The 17,929-nt window shown below is 45.5% G+C and overlaps 1 protein-coding gene across 2 annotated transcripts in view; it reads right to left on the reverse strand.

The window, feature by feature from the left end:
* Positions 1–17,929, reverse strand: part of LOC139226842 (sodium-coupled monocarboxylate transporter 1-like) — a 152,386-nt gene that overhangs the window by 61,328 nt on the left and 73,129 nt on the right. For both annotated transcript variants that reach the window (XM_070857910.1, XM_070857911.1), the window contains exons 10-11: positions 6,901–6,989; positions 591–712 (exon numbers count right to left, since the gene is read on the reverse strand). In XM_070857910.1, coding sequence (XP_070714011.1) covers positions 591–712; positions 6,901–6,989 — 211 coding nt within the window. The remainder of the gene's footprint in view (positions 1–590; positions 713–6,900; positions 6,990–17,929) is intronic.

Here is a 17,929-nt window from a genome sequence, read left to right on the forward strand (position 1 = left end):
GCCTGACAAGTTATACATAAGCTTGGAATAAAATAACGTCTCACACCAGTGTGTTGGAAGTCTTTGGCCTACAAATCCTTGACCGTTTCCTTTCACACCTCACCGCCCCAACTATTCTCAAAATCTTTTGTCCTTTTTATATCTCTGCATTCTCTCAAGATCATCTAACTATTTTCTGTTCAGCCCTTTGCAGATCATTTAATCAACCCCTCTCTGGATTGCCATATTTGTTCATTTTCTCCCCCCTCCTCACCCCCTTTTTCTGTTTACTTTCTGATCTTATTAAAATGTCTGTTCATCTTTCATTCTTCAGCTCTTATGAAGTGTACACAGCTAAAGCATCATGACCTGTCTTTTTTCTTTACAGCTGATGACTAACCTGCTGTATATTTCCAGCATTTATTGTTTTATTCAGATTTCCAGTATTTGCTGTTCTTCCTTCTTATGTTAATATAAATAATATGCTTTTCAGGATTCTCACTAAGTCTTCAAGCTCGGCCATACAATAATGTAAAAGTACATCTGTGGATGTGAAGATACAATCTGAAATGCTGTTAAAGTGCAGTAGGGAAAAAGAACTTAAAGACAACCTAGGAGCTTGGAGACCAGAGTTTTCTTCCCATCAGAAAGCTGTTCCCAAGGTTTCCAGATTGGTTTTATAAAATCTTCAACAAAGACTGCAGCCATAGCACTGATGCCAGAAGAGATAGTACTGTGGACAAGAAAAAGAAAAATAACTGTTACACATCTTGGATTATGATATTTTTTTAATTTTACATCATTTCACACAAAATTTAAAGTTTTAAGACTTTGCAAAGGAACATTTTTATTACATTCGCTAGTTCCTGAACAGCATTATTAGAGAATTTAGGATATGCATTAGAATATACTTTGGAGCCTGAATTCCCTTTAAGTTAGCCAACTGTTCTCCGCATCTTCTTCCTATAGCAGTATATTGTCTCCCTTGTCACTCTGCTACCTTGGTGCACCTTCCTCCTCTGGGGCATCCATAAAGAGGCCTCTTTGCAAGATACATTTCTAAAATCCTGACAGGACAATATTGTAGTACATTGTCCGCCTGCTTCCCTCTCCCGCCACCCCACAGTTGATCCGCGCGCCTAACAGTAGTATAGCGGTTATGTTACTGAACTGGTAATCCAGAGACCTGGACTAATGATCTGGAGGCATGAGTTCAAATCCCACCATTTGGCAGCTTGGAATTTAAATTCAAAATGATTAAATAAATTTGGAATAAAAAAAGCTAATATTGATAATAATGACCATGTAACTACCAGATTGTCATAAAAAAAAAACCATCTGGTTCACAAATGTACTTTAGGGAAGGAAATCTGCTGTCCTTACCCGGTCTGGCCTATATATGACTCCAAACCCACAGCAATGTGGATGACATTTAACTGCCCTCAGTTGTATTCACCACCTCCTCAAGGGCAATTAGGGATGGACAATAAATGCTGGCCTTGCCAGCGGCATTCACATCCCGTGAATAAATAAAACAAAAACTGGCCTTCAGAATGCCAATGGTTTACTCGAAAGGGGCAGAAATTCAGCAGCGTGGCGCCGCCCGTTAGCACCTGGGCTGAGGTCGGTAACGGGGTGCCCAGGCAGTAGTGCTGCAACGGGGCGAATCCCGTGCTGCATGTCACATTCGCCGGCCCCATAGCGCTGGTGATAACAGTTAGTGATGTCAGCAAGCATTCAACGATTGCTGGGTGCCCGGTCTGCACATTTCAGTAGTGCCCACCACCAGCGTCAGGGCGTGGAGGCATGGACAAGTCGGCTGGCAGCACGCTATTTAAAGGGATACCCCCAGTACTTCCGTTCCAAAGGTCATTTATGCGTGACAGAGAGCACATGATGTATCTGCAGCCACGTAAATGCTGCTTAGTCCTTGGAGTATTGCGGGCCATCAAAGGCCTTTGCATTTCATCCCACAGCGTATCGCCGTTCTGTACTCCCCAAATCATTGGGGGCTGGTGTGCAAACTACAGTGACCTCCCCTTTAATGGCTGGAAGGCGCCTTCGCCAATGCTCACACCCGATTAGACAACACCTCATTTTCGTTATCATTCGGAGCCCAACACCACTCACCTACGCCATTAGTGCCTGATTTAGAGATCCCCTGCATTCTTTCAGCGCAGAGACTCAATTTCGCAGGCGTCAAGGTTGATTAGTGCCTGGTGCTAAACTTACAACTTTTAAGAACATAAGAACTAGGAGCAGGAGTAGGCCATATGGTCACTCGAGCCTGCTCCGCCATTCAATAAGATCATGGCTGATCATCGATCTCAACTCCACTTTCGTGCCCGATCTCCATATCCCTTGATTCCCCTCGAGTCCAAAAATCTATCGATCTCACTCTTGAATATACTCAAAGTCTCAACTTCCATAGCCCTCTGGGGTAGAGAATTCCAATGATTTACAACCCTCAGTGAAGGAATTCCTCCTCATCTCAGTCTTAAATGGCCTTATCCTGAGACTATAGAAACATAGAAAATAGGTGCAGGAGTAGGCCATTCGGCCCTTCGAACCTGCACCACCATTCAATGAGTTCATGGCTGAACATGCAACTTCAGTACCCCATTCCTGCTTTCTCGCCATACCCCTTAATCCCCCTAGTAGTAAGGACTACATCTAACTCCTTTTTGAATATAATTAGTGAATTGGCCTCAACAATTTTCTGTGGTAGAGAATTCCACAGGTTCACCACTCTCTGGGTGAAGAAGCTTCTCCTCATCTCAGTCCTAAATGGCTTACCCCTTATCCTTAGACTGTGACCCCTGGTTCTGGACTTCCCCAACATTGGGAACATTCTTCCTGCATCTAACCTGTCTAAACCGTTCAGAATTTTGCCCCCTACTTCTAGATACATCAGCCAGGGGAAACAACCTCTCAGCATCTACCCTGTCAATCCCCTTCAGAATCTTATGTTTCAATGAGATCACCTCTCATTCTTCAAAACCCCACAGAGTATAGGCCAATTCTACACAATCTCTCATCATAGGTCAGCCCTCTCATCCCAGGAATCGATCTAGTGAACCTTCGTTGCACCGTCTCCAAGGCAAGTATATCCTTCCTTAGATAAGGAGACCAAAGCTCCCTGTGCAATTGTAGCACGACTTCCTTACTCTTATACTCCAACATCCTTGCAATAAAGGACAACATTCCGTTTGCCTTCCTTATTGCTTGATGTACCTGCATGCTAGCTATCAGTGTTTCTTGCACAAGGTCACCCAAATCTCTCTGAACACCAACATTTAAAAGTTTCTCACCATTTAAAAATATTCTGTTTTTCTATTCTTCCCACCAAAGTGAATAATTTCCCTATATTAAACTCCACCTTCCACCACTCACTTAGTCTATCTATATCCCTTTGCAGACTCCTTGGGGGCAAAATTGCCCCTTTTATAGCGAGGGTAATGATTGCGCCTCTGGAGGGCGCTAATGGGGCGCAATGGCGCTTTCACCACAAAAACACACTGCTAAAATATCTCACAGACAAACTATTGCCAAAACAGCCAGAAACTTACTCCAAAAGCACCCTAGAAGTCTAAAATGACTAACCAGAGACTTACCTTAATGAAGGTGAGGATCCCTTTAAATACCGCTTGTAAAAGCTGGTTACCAATTGTTCCCGCCATGATTTGATGGGTTAGGCAAGTCAAGTATCAGTTGCACACGAACACAAATTTCACAAAAGGTCTTGATTCAGGCACAGGACCAGTATTAACATATTTAAATGATGCTTGTGTTTGTTTTGGTGTGCCTATTGAGCGGCCAAACCAATATCGCGCCCAGCACTGTTCTGGCGCTAAACATTGTGTGCACTTTTGGCACTGTTCTGGTGCGGATCATCGCGCTGCAGAATTCGACTTTATGGCAACTGTTTTGGACCCAGAAATCGTGCAAAATGCACACCAATTTCAACCCAAATTGTACCTCTTTTTAAAAAAAATCAAATTAGAATGAGGAAAGTAACCATCTCACTACCATTCTCTCTATTTGTGCCTCACTCTGTCTCTCTTCCTCCCTCTCATAGATGTTAGAAATTAGAACCTATCTCACAAATGTCAGTGAATAGCATTGACTTTTTCTAACTGTCAACAAAATATAGATGAAATAATTAGCTTGCTTCAAAATTCAGCAGTCTTTTTTTCTGAAAATGAAACTAACATTAAATGAAAACAAATCTGTCTCTCTCTCACCTGGCTCTCTGTCTCTGTCTCTCTCTCTCACCTGGTTCTGTCTCTGACTCCAGTCTCTCACCTGGCTCTCTGTCTCTGACTCCAGTCTCTCACCTGGTTCTCTGTCTTTGTCTCTCTCTCTCACCTGGCTCTCTGTCTCTGTCTCCAGTCTCTCACCTGGCTCTCTGTCTCTGTCGCTCTCTCTCTCTCACCTGGTTCTGTCTCTGACTCCAGTCTCTCACCTGGCTCTCTGTCTCTGTCTCTCTCACCTGGTTCTCTGTCTCTGTCTCCAGTCTCTCACCTGGCTCTCTGTCTCTGTCTCTCTCTCTCACCTGGCTCTCTGTCTCTGTCTCCAGTCTCTCACCTGGCTCTCTGTCTCTGTCTCCAGTCTCTCACCTGGCTCTCTGTCTCTGTCTCTCTCACCTGGCTCTCTGTCTCTGTCTCCAGTCTCTCACCTGGCTCTCTGTCTCTCTCTCTCACCTGGTTCTAGTCTCTGACTCCAGTCTCTCACCTGGCTCTCTGTCTCCAGTCTCTCACCTGGCTCTCTGTCTCTGTCTCTCTCTCTCACCTGGCTCTCTGTCTCTGACTCCAGTCTCTCACCTGGCTCTCTGTCTCTGTCTCCAGTCTCTCACCTGGCTCTCTGTCTCTGTCTCCAGTCTCTCACCTGGCTCTCTGTCTCTGACTCCAGTCTCTCATGGCTCTCTGTCTCTGACTCCAGTCTCTCATGGCTCTCTGACTCTGACTCCAGTCTCTCACCTGGCTCTCTGTCTCTGACTCCAGTCTCTCATGGCTCTCTGTCTCTGACTCCAGTCTCTCATGGCTCTCTGACTCTGACTCCAGTCTCTCACCTGGCTCTCTGTCTCTGACTCCAGTCTCTCATGGCTCTCTGTCTCTGACTCCAGTCTCTCATGGCTCTCTGACTCTGACTCCAGTCTCTCACCTGGCTCTCTGTCTCTGTTTCTCTCTCTCACCTGGCTCTCTGTCTCTGATTCTGACTCCAGTCGCTCACCTGGCTCTCTGACTCCAGTCTCTCACCTGGCTCTCTGTCTCTGTTTCTCTCTCTCACCTGGCTCTCTGTCTCTGTCTCTCTCTCTCACCTGGCTCTCTGTCTCTGTCTCCAGTCTCTCGCCTGGCTCTCTGTCTCTGTTTCTCTCTTTCACCTGGCTCTCTGTCTCCGTTTCTCTCTCTCACCTGGCTCTCTGTCTCTGTCTCTGTCTCCAGTCTCTCACCTGGCTCTCTGTCTCTGTCTCCAGTCTCTCACCTGGCTCTCTGTCTCTGTCTCTGTCTCCAGTCTCTCGCCTGGCTCTCTGTCTCTGTCTCTGACTCCAGTCTCTCTTTCTCTCTCTCCCTAAGCTCAATACACTTACTAAAGCTACAACTGTAATCAGAACATGTTTTTTTCTTTCTCCATATCTCTCACATACACTCACCTCCTCTCTATTTTTAAAATAAATTACTCAATGTAAATTTTACCTCAAAAAGCTTCTGTAATTTATCCTCTTGTTCTGCAAAATTATTTGAAGAAATGCTACTGAGCAGAATGCTAGAAGCTAAAGAAAGTATTCCATCAGTGCAGCTGACTGAATGGTACCAACGCATCCCAGGCACTGCACATGTTCAGACTGCATAATCCAAATTCAGCTCACAAAGTCAGAGCTCTTGGCAAAAATATCGAGTCCAAGCCTAACCTTTTGGGAAGCGCCTTGGAACGGTTTACTACATTAAAGACGCTATAAATGCAAATTGTTGTTGTTGTCGAGAAGCTTCAAGTAAAAACTTTAATGAAGGCATTAAAAAACACAAAGACAATTTCATTATGTTATTGTGAAATATGTAATTTTTGAACTTTCTCTTTTGAAATTAGAAGTTTCAGTTACTGAGAGAAAGATGGCAGATGAAAAAAATCAAATAGCATTTTGAGTGATTTGTGGGGACCTGGTGGCCAGATTGCAGGGTTATGAGTTTGCATAGGCAAAATGCATTATTTATGTGTACCTCGGAATTTCTAATTGGAACAAATTTGTCAGAAAAAAGTTTGACGAAAACGTAACAGGAAAACAAGCTGTGCAGATGGGAATTGGGCGCAGGTGCAAGATTTTTATAAAATAGTGATGTTCGTCACTTGCTGAAAACCTAAAAATTGGAATGAATGGGAGGGAAACTGCCTTGGTGGAAGGGATGCCTTTGTCATTCCCAACACTATTATAAGACCTAGGCAATGTTATTTAACCCTAGAGCCACACAAACACCAATTTTAGATTAAAGTATATTATAGCTGTAATTTATTATGTTGACATTGCTGATGAATTCCCTTTCATTCTGTTGTGTGCTGTTTATTTCTCAGTACTGTCAGAAATATGCATCTATTCTACTTTTCAATTATATCACTGTGCACTATTGAATATTAATATAAAGCAATTCATTGTTCCATGAATGTAAATAACCTGCCAAACAGAATCCCAAAGAAATCTACATTATTCCTAGCAATGTATTGCAAAGTTGCTGTTAAGTGAAGCCATACAAGCATATATGATGTATGAGTTATACTTCAAATACTACAATAGCCTTTTCCAAACGTCCAAGTAAATTCTGTCTAAATTGTCTAAAAGAACCTTTCTTCTTTATTCAGCATTATCATTCTCTCACCGATTCACCGATAACCTATTGCCTCCTGTATCTACAGTGACATGTTACATACCTCAATGTACCACTGTATGCACTGGCAACAAAGAGTCCAGCAACTCCAGGCGTCTGATCCAAAATCTCGACAACTAGTAATGGCATCAGCTTTGAAAAAATAAAGAATTAAAAATAAACGATTAAAAAAAAAATGGCATTTATATTACAGCTTTTCGTTGCTTTTTTGACTCTTCAAGAATTGGTTAGCATTTATTTTACCAAAAGTTTGGAAGAATAAATGGATATAAGGAGAGATTTTTCACTTCGGCATTCCTGCCACATATATCAGCAAACTGCGTGCCCAGCTCATGACTTTCTGTTAATTAAAATTACGTACGATTACATAGGATATACAGCAAAGAAACAAAAACAACTTGTATTTATATAGCGCCTTTAATATAGTAAAACATCCTAAAGTACTTCACAGGTTGCAAGAGAAATATCACCAACGCTGTCCCCGCAAGATCCTACAAATCCCCTGGGAGAACAGGCACACCAACATCAGCGTCCTCATCCAGGCTAACATCCCCAGCATTGAAGCACTGACCACACTCGATCAGCTCAGCTGGGCAGGCCACACAGTCCGCATGCCAGACACGAGACTCCCAAAGCAAGTGCTGTACTCGGAGCTCCTTCACGGCAAACGAGCCAAAGGTGGGCAGCAGAAACACGCAAGGACACCCTCAAAGCCTCCCTGATAAAGTGCGACATCCCCACTGACACCTGGGAGTCCCTGGCCCAAGACCGCCCTAAGTGGAGGAAGTGCATCCGAGAGGGCGCTATGTACCTCGAGTCTCAACACCGAGAGCATGCAGAAATCAAGCGCAGGCAGCGGAAAGAGCATGCGGCAAACCAGTCTCACCCACCCCTTCCCTCAACGACTATCTGTCCCACCTGTGACAGGGTCTGTGGCTCTTATATTGGAGTGTTCAGCCACCAAAGAACTTATTTCAGGCGTGGAGGCAAGTCTTCCTCGATTCCGAGGGACTGTCTATGATGGTGATGATCAGACAAAAGAGCCACAAGAACTATGGCAGAGGACCAAAACCTTGGTCAAAGAGGTAGGTTTGAAGTAGCGTCTTAAAGGGGGAAAAAGAGGCAGAGAGACGGAGAGGTTGAGAGAGGGAATTCCAGGGCATAGGTCTTTGGCAGTTGAAGACACGACCACCGATGGTTGAGTGATTATAATCAAGGATGCTCAAGAGGCCAGAATTTGAGGAGCGCAGACATCTCAGGGGGTTGTAAGGCTGAGGGAGATTACAGAGATAGGGATGGGCAAGGCCATGGAGGGATTTGAAAACAACGATGAGAATTTTAAAATCGGGGCGTTGCTTAACCGGGAGCTAATGTAGGTCAGCAAACACAGGAGTGCTGGGTGAATGGGATTTGGCACAAGTTAGGACATGGGCAGCCGAATTTTGGATCACCTCTAGTTTACGCAGGGTAGTATATGGAAGGCCAGCCAGGAATGCATTGAAATAGTTAACTCTAGAGATAACAAAGGATGAGGGTTTTAGCAGCGGATGGGCTGAAGTGGGGCAGAGACGGGCAATGTTACGGAGGTGGAAATAGGCGGTCTTAGTTATGGCACAGATATGTGGTCGAAAGCTCAGTTAAGGGTCAAATATGACACAAGGTTGTGAATAGGCTGGTTTAGCCTCAGACAGGTGTTGGGGAGAGGGATGGACTCGGTGGCTAAGGAATGGAGTTTGTGGCAGGGACCGAAGACAATGGCTTCGGTCTTCCCAATATTTAATTGGAGAAAATTGCTGCTCATCCAGAACTGGATGTCGGACAAGCAGTCTGACAATTTAGAGACCGTGGAGGGTTCAAGAGACGTGGTGGTGAGGTAGAGCTGGGTGTCATCAGCGTACATGTGGAAACTGACGCTGTGTTTTTGGATGATGTCGCCAAGGGGCAACATGTAGATGATAAATAGGAGGGGGCCAAGGATCGATCCTTGGGGAAAGCCAGAGGTAAGGATGCGGGAGTGGGAAGAGAAGCCATTGTAGGTGAGCTTCTGGCTACGATTAGATAGATAAAAATGGAACCAGGCGAGTGCATCCCACCCAACTGGGTGACGGTGGAGAGACGTTGGAGCAGGATGGAGTGGTCAACCGTGTCAAAGGCTGCAGACAGGTTGAGAAAGATGAGGAGGGATAGTTTACTTTTGTCACAGTCACAAAGGATGTCATTTCTGTACTGCGGCAACAACAACAACAACTTGTATTTATGTAGCACCTTTAACATAGTGAAACATCCCAAGGCGCTTCACAGGACAACAAATTTGACAAAAGAGCCATATAAGAAGAAATTAGGGCAGGTGACCAAAAGCTTGGTCAAAGAGGTAGGTTTGAAGGAGCGCCTTGAAGGAGGAAAGAGAGGTAGATAGGCGGAGAGGTTTAGGGAGGGAATTCCAAAGTTTACAGCCTAAGCAGCTGGAGGCACGGCCACCAATAGTTGAGCGATTACAATCAGGGATGCTCAAGAGGGCAGAATTAGAGGAGCACAGACATCTCAGGGGGTAGTGGGTCTGAAGGAGATTACAGAGATAGGAAGGGGCGAGGCCATGGAGGGATTTGAAATCGAGGATGAGAATTTTGAAATCGAAGTGTTGCTTAATCGGGAGCCAATTTAGGTCAGCGAGCACAGGGATGATGGGTGAGCGGGACTTGGTGCGAGTTAGGTCACGGGCAGCTGAGTTTTGAATCACCTCTAATTTATGTAGGATCATCATCATCATCATCATAGGCAGTCCCTCGGAGATGAGGATGACTTGCTTGCATTCTAAAAGTGAGTTCTCAGGTGACTGAAGAATCCAATGCGGGACCTACAGTCTCTGTCACGGGTGGGGCAGACAGTGGTTGAACGAAAGAGTGGGTGGGGAGCCTGGGTTGACGCACACTCTTTCCACTGTCTACGCTTAGTTTCTGCTTGTTCTCGGCGATGGGACTCGATGTGCTCAGCGCCCTCCCGGATGCTCTTCCATTTTGGGCGGTCTTGGGCCAGGGATTCCCGGGAGTCAGTGGGGATGTTGCACTTTATCAAGGAGCTTTTGAGGGTGCCCTTGAAATGTTTCCTCTGCCCATCTGGGTAGAATGTGGGAGGAGTGCATTGGAATAGTCAAGTCTAGAGGTAACAAAGGCATGGATGAGGGCTTCAGCAGCAGATGCGCTGAGGCAAGGGCGGAGATGGACGATGTTACAGAGGTTGAAATAAGCAGTCTTAGTTATGCTGCAGATATGTGGTCAAAAGCTAATTTCAGAGTTAAATATGATAACAAGGTTACGAACTGTTCGGTTCAACCTCAGACAGAAGTTGGGGAAAGGGATGGAGTCAGAGGCTATGGAATGGAGTTTGTGGTGGGGACCAAAAACAATGGCTTCGATCTTCCCAATATTCAATTGGAGAAAATTTCAGCTCATCCAGAACTGGATGTCGGACAAGCAGCCTGACAATTTAGAGACCATGGAGGGGTGGAGAGAGGTGGTAGTGAGGTGCTGGCAGGGACGGAATCCGGATTGGAGGAATTTAAACATGGAGTTCTGGGAAAGATGGGCACAGATTTGGGAGGCGACAACGCATTCAAGGACTTTGGAGAGGAAATTAGGTTGGAGATGGGGCAGTAGATTACAAGGGCGCAGGGGTCAAAGGTTGTTTTTTTGAGGAGAGGGTTGATGACAGCAGATTTGAAGGAGAGGGGTCAGTATCTGAGTAGAGCGAACCGTTAACAACATCCGCTAACATGGGAGCCAGAAAAGGAATTTGGATAGTCAGCAGTTTCGTGGGAATAGGGTCAAGGGAGCAGGAAATGGGTTGCATAGACAAGATCAACATGGAAAGGTTGAGAGGGGAGATCAGAGAGAAACTGGAGAAAGATGCGAGGTCAGGGTATGGCAGCAGGGAACCTTAGAGGAAGTCTGGCCTGGTGGGCTAAGGCAAGTGGCAGAGGCAGCTGAACGGATGGTCACAATCCTAGAGACAAAGAAGTCCATGAGCTCCTTGCACTTGATGTTAGAGGTGAGCGTGGAGGAGACAGGGGAGAGGCCTTTTGGCCCAACCAATCCATGCCAGCATTTATGCTCCACTCACCCCTCCTTCCGTGTTTCCTCATCTAACTCGATCAACATAACCCTCTATTCCCTTCTCCCTCATATGCTTATCTAACCATCCCTTAAATACATCTATACTATTCACTTCAACCATTCCTTGTAGTAGCGTGTTCCACATTCTCAAAACTCTCTGGGTAAAGAAGTTTCTTCTGAATTCCCTATTTGATTTCTTGGTGACTATCTTATATTGAAGGCCTCTAGTTTTGCTCTTCACCACAAGTGGAAACACTCTCTCTGTATCTACAAAACCTTTCATAATTTTAAAGACCTCTATTAGGTCACCCCTCAGCCTTAGCGATCTTTTTCTGATAGGTGTACTTCTGCATTTCTGGTATCATCCTTGTAAATCTTCTCTGCCACCTCTCCAGTGCCTCCATATCCTTTTTATAATATGGCAACCAGAATTTTTCACAGTGCTCCAAGTGTGGTCTAACCATGGTTCAATATAAGTTTAACATAACTTCTCTACTTTTCAATTCTATCCCTCTCGGAATGAACCCCGGTGCTTGGTTTCCTTTTTTATGGCCTTATCAACCTACGTCGCTATTTTTAGTGATTTTTGTATCTGAAACCCCAGATCTCTCTGTTCCTCTATCCTATTAAGACACATTTTCCAAGGAGTATGTTGCCTTATTCTTCCTACCAATATGTATTACCTCTCACTTATCTAAATGGATATTATTTATATGGACTTCCAGAGGCATTTGATAAAGTCCCACATAAAAGACTGTTATCTACAGTAGAAGTCCATGGAATTGAGGGCAAATTATTGGCCTGGTTTAGAAATTGGCTGAGCAGCAGAAGACAGAGAGTAGTGATAATGGGTAGGTATTCAAATTGGCAGGATGTGACTAATGGTGTCCCCCAGGGATCTGTGTTGGGGTCTCAACTATTCACAATATTTATTAACAACTTAGATGATGGCATAGAAAGTCATATATCTAAATTTCTCGATGACACAAAGATAGGTGGCATTGTAGGCTGTGTGAATGAAAGCAAAAAATTTAATTAAATTACAAAGGGATATCAACAGATTAGGTGATTATATAGGATTACATAGGATATACGACACCAAAACAGGCCATTCGGCCCAACCAGTCCATGCAGCCGTTTACGCTTCACTTGAGCCTCCTCCCATCTTTCCTCATTTAATCTATCAGCATTACCCTTTAATCCCTTTTCCCTCATATGCTTATCTAGCCTCCCCTTATATGCATCTATACTATTCGCTTCAACCACTCCCTGTGGTAGCGAGTTCCACATTCTCACCACTCTTTGGGTAAAGAAGTTTCTTCTGAATTCCCTATTGGATTTCTTGGTGACTATCATATTGATGGCCTCTGGTTATGCTCTTCCCCACAAGTGGAAACATTCTCTCTGTATCCACTCTATCAAAACCTTTCATAATTTTAAAGACCGCATTAGGTCACCCCTCAGCCTTCTTTTTTCAAGAGAAAAGAGACTCAGTCTGTTCATCCGTTCCTGATATGTATACCCTCGCATTTCTGGTATCATCCTTGTAAATCTTCTCCAATGCCTCTATATCCTTTTTATAATATGGCGATCAGAACTGTACGCAGTACTCCAAGTGTAGTCTAACCAAGGTTCGATACAGGTGTAACATAACTTCTCTACTTTTCAATTCTATACCTCTAGAAATAAACCCTAATGCTTGGTTTGCTTTTTTGTGGCCTTGCAAATCTGTGTCGCACTTTTAGTAATTTGTGTATTTGTACTCCGAGATCCTTTTGTTCTTCTACCCCACCAAGAACCGCATCCTCCAAGTGAATGTGCAAAACTGTGGCAAATGGATTACAATGTAAGCAAATGTGAGGTCTACCACTTTGGACCTAAAAAAGATAGAACAGGGTACTTTCTAAATGGTGTAAAACTAAGAACAGTGGAGGTCCAAAGAGACTTGGGGGTCCAAATACATTGATCATTAAAATGTCATAAACAGGTATAGAAAATAATCAAAAAGGCTAATGACATGCTGGCCTTTCTATCTAGAGGACTAGAATACAAGAGATAGAAGTTATGCTGCAGCAAACAAAACCCTGGTTAGACCACACCTAGGGGCTGAAATTGGTGAAGGTCAAGGGTCGCCCAAAGGACCGCCGATGGCCGGTGAAATACCTGACGGTACTTTGGGCGGGAATTTCGGCAAACAGGTCCTTGGAAGGGCGCCCGGCAGCAAAAGAGGGACATACGCCGTCAAGCTGGGCGGCAGCGGGTGAGAGCTCCCAATCTCGGCGGCAAAAGTTCTTGCCGCCCAAGTGCCACCGAGAATGGAGTCAGGCCCATGGAGGGACGAAGAGTTGAAAAGAAAAATCAATGCAAAAAGACAAAATGGAACACCTTTATGGGACTCCATGCAGGTAAGTCTCTAAGAATTTTTTTTTAACAATCTTTACTAACCTTTTTTTGTAGGTCTTCATCCTACCCTCGGGGACAGACCAGCCTCTATGCAGCGATCCTTTCCCGTTCTGGCGCCGACTCCCACCCGCACCAATCTGGCATTTCGGCGGGCAGGAAGTCACTTGCGCCACTTGGCCATCCGCTGACGTCAGCGGGCGGTTCCCGGCGGTTCTCCCCTCCCACCTGCTCCAGCCCAAGTGCAAACTGGCACAAGGTGGAACTCGAAGAGGAATCTCGGCGGATCTCGGCGGCAGTCGGCGGTAAGGCCATCAATTTCGGCCCCCTAGAGCACGGTGAGCAGTTCTGGGCACCACACCTTAGGAAGGATATATTGGCCTTGGAAGGATTGCAGCGTAGGTTTACCAGAATGATACCCAGATTCCAAGGATTAAGTTACGAGGAGAGATTACACAAATTAGGGTTGTATTCCCTAGAATTTGGAAGGTTCCAGGGTGATCTGGTCAAAGTTTTCAAGATACTAAGGGGAACAGATAGTTTAGATAGAGAGAAACTATTTCCACCCGTTGGGGATTCTGGGACTAGGGGGCACAGTCTAAAAATTAGAGCCAGACCTTTCAGGAGTGAAACTAGGAAACACTTCTACATACTAAGGGCTGGATTTTCGGATGGAGGATTTTTCAGGCAGTAATGGCGGCGGAGCGGTAATGTTTGCGCTGGGAAATGGTTTGCCACAAAATTTAGCAGCTGGGACCTGAGAGTGGAGTAGAACGCAAGGTCGGCTGAGCAGCTGAAAATCCATTCCTAAAGAGCCGGCCTCGAAGCGCCCTAAGAGAGGCTTCCGTGGAAAAAAGAATCGCCAGAAAACACACAAAAAACATTCTCAATACCTTACCAGCCCACATTAGGATAAACTGCAAAAATAAAAAAAAACAATCAAACTTATCTCATTCATGAATTACTTCACTCACTGCCGCCGGGACAGCTCTGACTGCCTGGTTTTCCAGGCGGTCCCACTACAGCGTGCTATGGAGCACTAGAGGCTCAAACAAAAATCAATGCAATATCGATACCAGTGGCGTTGCACACCAGCTCGACGCTCCCGGGTGGTGTTGCTCAGCGCCCCCGCAAAACTAGTTTCCCGGATGGGCGCTGGAAGCTGGCGGCCTGACCGGAAATCATTCCCGCCGCCATTACCGTCTCTCCGGGGTACGAATAGAGGTGGCAACATACCAAAAATCCAGCCCAAAGGGTGGTAGAAGTTTGGAACTCTCTTCCACAAATGTCAATTGATGCTAGATCAATTGTTAATTTTAAATCTGAGATTGATGGCTTTTTGTTAACCAAAGGTTAACAGGCTGAGACAGAAGAAATTATAATGGGGAATGAGGAAATGGAAGAGAAATTAAACAAATACTTTGGGCCCAAGTTTCCACATGATTTGCACCTGATTTTTAGGAGCAACTGGTGGAGAACGGACTATTTTAGAAATCGCAATTCTCCACATTTTTTTTTCTGCAGTTCTAGTCAGGTAGAACAGTTCTACTTTGGATCAGAATTTTTTCTTCAAAAGGGGGCGTGGCCGGCCACTGACGCCTGATTTCAAAGTTTCCACAGTGAAAACGTACTCCAAACTAAAGTAGAATGGAGCAAGTGAAGATTTTTGTAGAACTGAAAAAACCTGTTCTACACATTTAAAAATCAGGCGCAGGTTACAAATTAGGCGTCCAGAACGAGGTGGGGGGGGGGGGGGGGGGGGAAGGGAACTCATTAAATTCTACAATCAATCCTTATTTATACTTCTACAAATATTATACAAATAAATCCAACCTGAATAAACATTTATAAGCAAAGAAAAGATTAAATAAACCATCTTCCTACCTGTGTGAAAGTGCTTCAGCCATCGTTCGTTCCCGTGGGGGGTGGGGAAGGAAACCGTCGTTTGTTGCCGTGGAGGGGAGGGAGGGGAAGGAGACAGTGAGAAGGGTAGCCTCAGTGCTGATGGCAATGTGCTTTTATTAAAAAATGTTCAAAAATTAAACAGCTACAAAGAACTACAAAAATGGCTGAGTGCCAATGTTTTTTTCACACTGAGCATGCACGAACGCTCCAACGCGCACGCGCAGCGTTGCCGGCAGGAAAAAAACTAATTTAAATAGTACCCGCCCCCTCCCACTTACAAAATCGGCGCGAGTGTAGGCTCCGCCCCCCTGGGCGCCGCGCCAAACAGATAAGGAGCTGCAAAGCGCTCGAGAATAGCGCGTTTTTTTTTGGCGCCGTTTTAGGCACGAAAAACAGGCGCCCAGCTCGGAGGGGCGCCCGTTTTTTATCCTGTGGAAACTTGGGCCCTTTGTGTCTGTCTTCATGGAAGAAGACACAAAAAACCTCTTGGAAATAGTGGAGAATCAAGAAAGAGGAACTGAAAGAAAAGCCGATAAATCCCCTGGACCTGATGGCCTACATCCTATGATTTTGAAAAAGGTGGCAATAGAGATAGTGGATGTGTTGGTTGTCATCTTCCAAAATTCCATAGATTCTAGAACGGTTCCTGTGGATTGGAAGGTAGCAAATGTAACCCCACTATTTAAGAAAGGAGGGCGAGAGAAAACGAGGAACTACAGCGCAGTTAGCCTGACATTAAGCAGTAGGGAAAATGCTAGAATCTATTATTAAAGACATGGTAACAGGGCACTGAGAAAATAATAATAGGATTGGACAGAGTCAACATGGATTTATGAAAGGGAAATCATATTTGGCAAATCGGTTTTTGAGCAGGCTGCTTTTTTTGGCCTAAGTTAAAAAACCCAAGTTTCCCCGATCAATTTGCACCAACTCAATTAGTTATGATTTTTTTAGGTACTTTTTTTCAGTCAAAGGGGGCATAACCTGCCACCCCACCAATTCTGGCCAGTTAGGCAAGTTTGGCCAGCTGAGAGTTACTTCAGTTCTTCTTAGGCCGAGTGCCTAAGAAGATTCATCTGGAGAGTTAAGGAAATCGGCGCAGGTAAGGAAACCAGCGCAGGTAAGTGTAGTGTGGTTAGATGCAGGGACCAGGAGGGAGGAGGCCATTTGGCCTGGGATAGGAGCGGGGGAGCGGAGCGGGAGGCCATTCGGTCTGGGATAGGTGCGGTCACCGGGAGGCCGTTCGGCCTGAGATAGGTGCGGGGGAGTGGACTGGCAGGCCACTCGGCCAGGGCTAGGTGCGGGGACCGGGAGATAGGAGGCCACTCGGCCAGGGTTAGGTGCGGGGGAGCGGACCAGGAGGCCACTCAGTCAGGGCTAGGTGCGGAATCGAGAGGGAAGAGGTCACTCGGCCAGGGCTAGGTGCGGGACCGGGAGAGAGGGGGCTACTCAGCCAGGACTAGGTGCGGGACCGGGAGAGAGGGGGCCGCTCAGCCAGGACTAGGTGCAGGACCAGGAGAGAGGGGGCCGCTCAGCCAGCGCTAGGTGTAGGGGAGTGGACCAGGAGGCCTTTCGGCCTGGGATAGGAGCAGGGAATAGCACCGGCATCAGGAGGGGTGAGGGACTTTGATAATTTAATGGAGGTAAGTTGCTGAAATATATTTTAATGCACTCGTGCAGGTTGCGAGCTGGCTGTGTGTTTCACTCAGCCTCAGCCCGCATTGTGTCCCTGGTTACCATGACAACCCGATCTTTTTGGCGCAGATCAAGCTCCACCTCCAAAACTAAAGGACAGGTTAGGCTGCGCCAAAATGAAGAAATCAAACGGGGAAACTTGGAACATTTTTTTCTGCGTACTTGGGCCCCAAAAATACAGGCGTAACTCTTCAAGTACGCCAAAAAAAAGCTTTGGGAAAATTGAGCCCAATGATTTATATGAGGGGCCCGAATGTAATATATCCAAAAGCAAAATACTGCAGATGTTGGAATCTGGAATAAAAACAGAAAATGCTGGAAATCTCAGCGGGTCAGGCAACATCTGTGGAGAGAAACAGAGTTAACGTTTCGGGTCGATGACCCTTCGCCAGAACTGGAGAGTGTTCGGAAAGAACAGATTCTTAACAAACACTGAAAGGGGGAGGGGAAGAAAGAACAAAAGGGAAGGTCTGTGATAGGTGGAAAGACAGGAGAGATTAGAGAGACGAAAGGGATGATGGCCCAAATTCCAATGGTGATGCCAGCAGTTAGAAAAACATTGGACTCAAGTTCAAAAATTTCAGAGCGTAACCACTGCCAATCTTTGGCTCCCTTCCCCCACCTCCTTACAGCCTGTTTCTTTCTTTTTTTCTCCAAGTCTCTGATGGCAGTTGGTCATTATCTCGCCATTCACACCCTATCTTGACTAATGTTTTTTCCATCTCCTGACATTACCATTTGAATTTAGCGCTGAATGGCCTACTCCTTCCTATTCCTATGCTCCTATATATTCATTGAATCATAGAAAAATTATGACATGGCTATTCGGCCGATGTCCGTGCCGATCGAAAAAGAGCTACCCAGACTAATCCCACCTTCCAGCACTAGGTCCATAGCCCTGTAGCTTATGGCTCTTCGAATGCACATCGAAGTACTTTTTAAATGTGATGAGTGAGTTTCAGA

The sequence above is a fragment of the Pristiophorus japonicus genome, chromosome 16, assembly GCF_044704955.1.
Source record: "Pristiophorus japonicus isolate sPriJap1 chromosome 16, sPriJap1.hap1, whole genome shotgun sequence".
Taxonomy (NCBI): domain Eukaryota; kingdom Metazoa; phylum Chordata; class Chondrichthyes; family Pristiophoridae; genus Pristiophorus; species Pristiophorus japonicus.